Here is a 7462-nt window from a genome sequence, read left to right as displayed (position 1 = left end):
TTGCTTTTTAATTGCTTTATTAACTTTACATCTTTCCATGCAAACGGGAGAAACTCGACTGCTGACAGAAACTTAAACTGGGTGCAAAGGCAATCTTCATTTAAAAGCTGGTAACAACATAAAATCTACCCAACACATAGAAATAATATAAAGTTCACAGCAAACAGATCAACAAAGGCGTACCAGGAAAATGCAAAGAGAAAGGAAAACCAGCAGCAATCACAGTATTCATCTCATGGAAAATGGCAGGAGTCAAGGCATAAGGCAAAATTCATCATGATGGTCATGGTGATTAGAGAGCTCCCCCATTAGGATACGCAGACAATTCCTCAACTGCAGCTCCCTAAGTTTTCTCCTGATTTCTCTCATCTCCTCCATGAACATTTCCATATCATCTCCATCTCCACCCAACCTGTCATTGACCTGCCTATTGGGTATGGCCCATCGAAAATTAGGGGCAAGTCGGCGAGCCTGTCCTCGCCTGTTATTTCCTGCAGGCTGATGGCCTTCGGCCCTTCCCACAGGGCGAGCTTCCTCTCCATTCTGCACGGGGGCCTGCTCCATCTCTTCATTTTCCTGGTGGATATTTGCCATGATGAAATTTTCTTCTCCGGGTTGTTTTTCTTTGAACACAAGTAATCCTAAAATACAAAAGCAAGAAGACTGAATCAATGCTTGGTGTATTCACCAGCAGGATTCAGAGCTCTGGAATTCAAAGGGTGGTTTTTTTCAATTTCATTTTTCCTACCTGAAAGGACTCGAGCGCCCTCTAGGGGGCCCCCAGTCCTCTCCCCTCCCTCCCCAAGCCCACCATTTTTCCTGCGGCTCCATCTCCAGGCCTCTGCAGGCACCAAAATGGAGGACGGGGAGGGGGGCGGAGGGGCGGGACGGTGACGGGGCGGGGTCCTCAGACTGAGCTCTACCCCGCCCCCGCTCCGGCTCCCCCTAAGGTCCTTCGCACCGACCTGGGCCTATCCTGGCAGTCTCCGCCTCCTCCTCCTCCTCCTCCAGATCCTCACCGCCAGGTGCGCCGCCGCGACCCTTAGACCTGCAGGTGGGGGCAGGGGGTGCTGCCGGGGCCGAGGGCTGGGTGCCACCCCGCCGCCACCCGGGCCTCTCGGACCCGGGTCCCCCGCCCTCCGCCTACCGCCCCCCAGCCGTCCTGCTCTCCGCGGTGCTCGCCGTTTTCCCACGGGGATTCGGGGATGATGTCCTAGCGCTCTCTTAGTTGCTCTGCTGCCCTCCCTGGAAGCCCAGCCGCCCTGCGCCCCACCCCCACACCTGGGGGCCACCATTTCTGTTCCGGAGAAAGCTGGCCGGGATCCGCCACACTGTTCCCCAGTGGCCGCCGCCAGGTCAGCGGGCGACTGTGCCTGGGCGGGGCGCGCGGGCCCCGGTCCTTACCTGCTGCGCTTTGCCTGGGCCGGATGCCAGCCCGCCGTGCGCTGGGCAGCGGTGAGCTGGTACCCAGACAGGAGTGACGACTGCACCGAAGGCTGCGTCGCTCTGCAGCTCCCGGTCACGTGAGGGCCGCGCGTCACCGCCGAGCTCGCCCTTCCCCTCCCCCGGGGGCGGGCAGTGCAGCAGGACCCCCCAACCCCCCACCCCGCCACATACACAAGCGGACACCTCCTTCCACACCTCCGTGCGCGGTGCTCTTGCGCACACCGCCTGTCACTCCTCTCAGTTCTCTCCAATCCTAGAGGCCACAAGTGGCATCACCGCCCTGCGCACGGAGTTTGCGCTTCTCTGGTTACCAGGGAGGCTCTGCGCCCCCCACCCGCCTCCTCCACAGGCCTTGGCCATTTCTGCTTTCTAGCCTATTCTTCCTGGCCACGTGCTCCCCACAGAGACCACACACACACCAATGCCCACCATGTCCCCTGCAGTCATACCCTTCTAGGAAATTTAGAATGAGGGCTGGCATGGGGAGAAAGAAGGGGAGTTACCAGGAAAGAAGGCAGGGAGGTGCAGTAAGCTGTATATATCTTTCCTAATAATTTCTCTTTATTTCTTTTTGTAAATCAGCATGCCTCAAAAATTAAATATTTTCATTTCTGAAAAGAAATGCTTTAACCCGAGAGAGTAAAAAGCCTCATGGTTTCTGTTCACCTGCACCACAAAGAAAGTATTTTCTCTGGGCTCCACACATCACTTTTTCTATTTTTATTGTGCTTTAAGTGAAAGTTTACAAATCAAGACAGTCTCTCATATAAAAATGTATATACACCTTGCTATGTACTCCTAGTTGCTCTCCCACTAATAAGACAGCACACTCTTTCTCTCCACCCTCTATTTCCCTGTTCATTCAGCCAGCTTCTGTCCCTCTCTGCCTTCTCATCTCCCCTCCAGACAGAGCTGCCCACATAGTCTCATGTGTCTACTTGAGCCAAAAAGCTCACTCTTCACTGGTATCATTTTCTATCCCATAGTCTAGTCCAATCCCTGTCTGAAGAGTTGGCTTTGGGAATGGTTCCTGTCTTGGGCTAACAGAAGGCCTGGGTATCATGACCTCTGGGGTCCTCCTAGTCTCAGTCGGACCATTAAGTCTGGTCTTTTTACAAGAATTTGGGGTCTGCATCCCACTGCTCTCCTGCTCCCTCAGGGGTTCTCTGTTGTGTTCCATGTCAGGGCAGTCATAGGTTGTAGCCGGGCACCATCTAGTTCTTCTGGTCTCAGGCTGATGTAGTCTCTGGCTTATGTGGCCCTTTCTGTCTCTCGGGCTCATAAATACCTTGTGTCTTTCGTGTTCTTCATTCTCCTTTGCCCCAGGTGGGTTGAGACCAATTGACGCATCTTAGATGGCTGCTTGCTAGCGTTTAAGACCCCAGACGCCACTCTCCAAGGTGGGATGCAGAATGTTTTCGTAATAGATTTTATTCTGCCAGTTGACTTAGATGTCCCCTGAAACCATGGTCCCCAAACCCCCACCCCTGCTACACTGGCCTTGGAAGCGTTCACTTTATTCAGGAAACTTCCTTGCTTTTGGTTTAGTCCGGTTGTGCTGACCCCTCCTGTATTGCGTGTTGTCTTTCCGTTCACCTAAAATAGTTCTTATCTACTATCTAATTAGTGGAAACCCCTCTCCCTCCCTCCCTCCCCGCTCTCATAACCATCAAAGAATATTTTCTTCTCTGTTTAAACTATTTTTTGAGTTCTTATAATAGTGGCCTTACACAATATTTGTCCTTTTACAACTGACTAATTTCAGCATAACGCCTTCCAGATTCTTTCATGTTATGAAATGTTTCACAGATTCATCACTGTTCTTTATCAATGCGTAGTATTCCATTGTGTGAATATACCATAATTTATCCATTCATCCGTTGATGGGCATCTTGGTTGCTTCCATCTTTTTGCTATTGTAAAAAATGCTGCAATGAACATGGTGTGCATATATCTGTTTGTGTAAAGGCTCTTATTTCTGTAGGATATATTCCAAGGAGTGGGATTGCTGGATCGTGTGGTAGTTCTATTTCTAGCTTTTTAAGGAAGCACCAAATAGATGTCCAAAGTGGTCGTACCATTTGACATTCCCACCAGCAGTGTGTAAGTGTTCCAGTCTCTCCATAACCTCTCCAACATTTATTATTTTGTGTTTTTTCGATTAATGCCAGCCTTGTTGGGGTGAGATTTGGGGCAGATCTACTCCATCCTGTAGGGTCGCTATGAGTCGGAATCGACTCGAGGGCACTGGGTGGTGGTTTTTTGGGTTGTTGGGGTGAGATGGAATCTCATTGTAGTTTTTTTTTGCATTTCTCTAATGGCTAATGATTGTGAGCATTTCCTCATGTATCTCTTAGCTACCTGAATGTTTTCTTTAGTGAAGTACCGGTTCATATCCTTTGCCCATTTTTTAATTGTGTTATTTGTCTTTTTGTAGTTGAGTTTTTGCAGTATAATGTAGATTTTAGAAATCAGATGCTGATCAGAAATGTCATAGCTAAAAACTTTTTCCCAGTCTGTAGGTAATCTTTTTACTCTTTTGGTGAAGTTTTTGGATGAGCATAGGCGTTTGATTTTTAGGAGGTTCCAGTTATCTAGTTTCTCTTCTGCATTGTTAGTAGTATTTTGTATACTGTTTATTCCATGTATTAGGGCTCCTAGCATTGTCCCTATTTTCTCTTCCATGATCTTTATCGTTTTAGATTTTATATTTAGGTTTTTGATCCATTTTGAGTTAGTTTTTGTGCATGGTGTGAGGTATGGGTCTTGTTTCATTTTTTTTTGCAAATGGATATCCAGTTATGCCAGCACCATTTGTTAAAGAGACTGTCTTTTCCCCCTTTAACTGGCTTTGGGCCTTTGTTAAATATCAGCTGCTCATATGTGGGTGGATTTATGTCTGGATTCTCATTCTGTTCCATTAGTCTATCTGTTGTTGTACCAGTACCAAGCTGTTTTGACTACTGTGGCAGTAAAATAGGTTCTAAAATCAGGTAGAGTGAGGCCTCCCACTTTGTTCCTCTTTTTCAGTAATGCCTTATATATCCGGGGCCTCTTTCCCTTCCATATGAAATTGGTGATTTGTTTCTCCATCTCATTGAAAAATGTCTTTGGGATTTGGATCAGAATTGCATTAAATGTATAGATCGCTTTTGGTAGAATAGACATTTTTATAACGTTAAGTCTTCCTATCCATGAGCAAGGTATGTTCTTCCACTTATGTAAGTCTCTTTTGGTTTCTTGCAGAAGTGTACTGTAGTTTTCTCTGTATAAGTCTTTTACATCTCTGGTAATATTTATTCCTAAGTATTTTATCTTCTTGGGAGCTACTGTAAATGGCATTGATTTGGTGATTTCCTCTTCAATGTTCTTTTTGTTGGTGTAGAGGGATCCAACTGATTTTTGTATGTTTATCTTGTATCCTGATACTCTGCTAAACTCTTCTATTAGTTTCAGTAGTTTTCTTGAGGATTCTTTAGGGTTTTCTGTTTGAGACCGTGTCATCTGCAAATAGAGATACTTTTACTTCCTTACCTATCACATCATCACTTTTTAAAACATACTAGCTTGTTTCAAAATTTTGTTTAAAAAATTAGAAATTGAGGGAATCTTTCTGAACATGTTTGGTGTTTTCTAAATGATCTGTGAAATAAATTTTCATTGAGAAGCCCAATTGTCAGATTTTGGCCATTTTATGTAAATTTATGAGATGTTTTTAATACCACGGGGGGGGGGGAATGTTTTCATACCATGATATTTTTCCCAGACACTCTAAACCACCCCTACAAATATCTCCTTATAATGATCTCAGAAGTACATAATATACAGAAATTAGCCCCAAAGCCATCTGCCTTTTGGAATGAATGTTTAAAAAAATGTGTTAGAAATAAGCAGGGTGCGTATGAAGCAGCTAAACCTTAGACTGAAACTCATCCTTAGTGTAAATGTTCTTTTTTCCATCTTGCAATCAGTTTCACCCTCAAAAAAAAACCATGCTAGAAAACAGAGATGTCTTTAGGAAAGTGGCATAGTTATGAAAAAAAATTAGTAGCTGTTGCTTGTGATACAGGAACTGTTTTGAGTGTCGACGAGATGCTGACCCACAGTGACCCAACCTGACAGAGTAGAACTGTCCCATAGGGTTTCCTAGGCTGTGATCTTTACTAGAGCAGATTGCCAGGTCTTTTCTACAGTGGAACTTGGAACAGCTGGTGGGTACAAAGAGCCACATTTCTAGGTTAGCAGATGAGCACTTAACTATTGTGTCACCAGGGTCCTGAACTAAAAGTGTTACATGCCGCTCTGAGGCAATACAAGCCAGACCAAAAAAAAAAAGCTCACTCCTCAAGTTTTGGCCCCGCACTCCTATACTAACTGGAAAGATGCAAATTAGAAACATGAGCTGTGGTATCAGACATCTGTGGATTCAAATGCAGACTTAGCTGTGTGCGACGATCAATCTGTAGAACAGTATTCCAGAAAAGAAGCCCTCTGCTGTTGAGCAGGTTGGACTCATGGTGACTTTATAGGACAACGTAGAACTGCCCCTTAGAGTTTCCAAGGCCATAAATCTATGGCGGAGCAACCGCCCACCTTTCTGTTAGCAGCCACTCCCTTTAACCACTGCACCACCAGGACTCATTCTAAAACAGAGTTAGGAGAATTAAATTACATGATATACATCAAGAACTGACCACAGAGCCTAGTACTCCATCGGTGAAAGTTGACTCTTATTTTTCACATTATTGGATGGTTTCTATACAATATTTGAAGAGTAAAAAGCAAAAAACACAAACCCATTGCCATCAATTCTATTCCGACTCATAGTCGACCCTATAGGACAGAGCAGAACTGCCCCATAGAGTTTCCAAGGAGAGCCTGGTGGATCTAAAACTGACGACCTCTTGGTTAGCAGCCGTAGCTCTTAACCACTACACCACCAAGGCTTTCATTTGAAGAGTGGGCAGAGCTTAATTCTTTCCCCAGCTGGATCCAGTTGTCTTTAAAATTCATCAGCACCCAGACACATCTGCTTTGTTCTACTTTGCATGCCCAGTGACTTATAGAGTTCCTGCACCAAGTAGGTGATTAGTGAATATTTGTTGAATGAATGAGTCCAGTACTGACTCTAATTGGGTGCTTTTCATTCAGAGGACTGTATTTAGAGCCATACAATAAAAAACTTTTATGAAGCTTAGGAATTACCTAGAAAGAATCCCCTGAAAGTGAAGAAGCCACTGTGACCTAACCTTTGAATATAAAGCTTAGCAAGTAGAATTTTTTCTCACAATGGCTAAATGCTTTGCTGTAGTCTTTTTGGCCCACCTTCGCTAAGTTTTTTGTTTGAAATCACCAAATTTTCTTGAATGAAAACATACATTTGTATTTTATCCCGGTCAGGCGTTATGCTATATAGGAGGTCGATTGTAATGCAGGAATGTTTTGAGGCACAAATTGTCTTGGAAATGATGTTATCTTTACTACAATGTGTGAAGTGTCAACTGAGATCATTCCTCCAAACTCTCAAAGCATCTGAGTAAACACAGAGAAGGAGGGGGAATGCAAGACAGAACACTTCTCTGCTACACACACATTCCAAGCCCAGAAACCACAATTCTATTTTTCCCTGAAGGGATAAGGAGAAGGTAGCCTGAGCCTTAGTGTGCTCTCTGGGTGTGGATATCTCTGTTCCTGCCTAGAGTGGTTTTTTAGAGTCTTCTTTAGGCTTCATTGCTGCACTTATTGTAGTTATCCTTTTTTTTCTAAATTTAAGACCCTATTAACAAACTGAAACTAGGTATTAAGACTATAGGAGATTATGCCTGCTCCAGCTTTCCTGTAAGTTATGACCATTATAGGTTTGATGCCAAGACCTTGGCAGAATGGGAAATAGACCTGGTGAAATCTTAAGGCTGTCACTGGGAGAGTTTGGAACATATGGCATATAATGTATTTTGTTGAAGAGATCTAGGCTGAAGTAATAAAAGGCTAAGGTATCTGAATGTGAAAGGAACAA

At 44.7% G+C, this 7462-nt stretch overlaps 1 protein-coding gene across 2 annotated transcripts; it reads right to left on the bottom strand.

Moving 5' to 3' along the window:
- BEX3 (brain expressed X-linked 3) lies at positions 1-1534 on the bottom strand. Of its 2 annotated transcripts, XM_064278646.1 has the most exons (3): positions 1405-1519; positions 966-1048; positions 1-641 (listed from the first exon to the last, which is right to left on the bottom strand). In XM_064278646.1, exon 3 carries the CDS (start codon positions 592-594, stop codon positions 253-255), a length of 342 nt encoding a protein of 113 aa, XP_064134716.1. In that variant the 5' UTR covers positions 595-641; positions 966-1048; positions 1405-1519; the 3' UTR covers positions 1-252. The 2 variants fall into 2 exon arrangements, with proteins under 2 accessions (XP_064134716.1, XP_064134714.1); XM_064278644.1 differs by lacking the exon at positions 966-1048 and having other exon boundaries at positions 1405-1534.
- Positions 1535-7462: the final 5928 nt, after the last annotated feature.

The sequence above is a fragment of the Loxodonta africana genome, chromosome X (assembly GCF_030014295.1).
Source record: "Loxodonta africana isolate mLoxAfr1 chromosome X, mLoxAfr1.hap2, whole genome shotgun sequence".
In the NCBI taxonomy this organism is placed as follows: Eukaryota; Metazoa; Chordata; class Mammalia; order Proboscidea; family Elephantidae; genus Loxodonta; species Loxodonta africana.
This window is presented reverse-complemented; position numbering and strand designations above follow the sequence as displayed.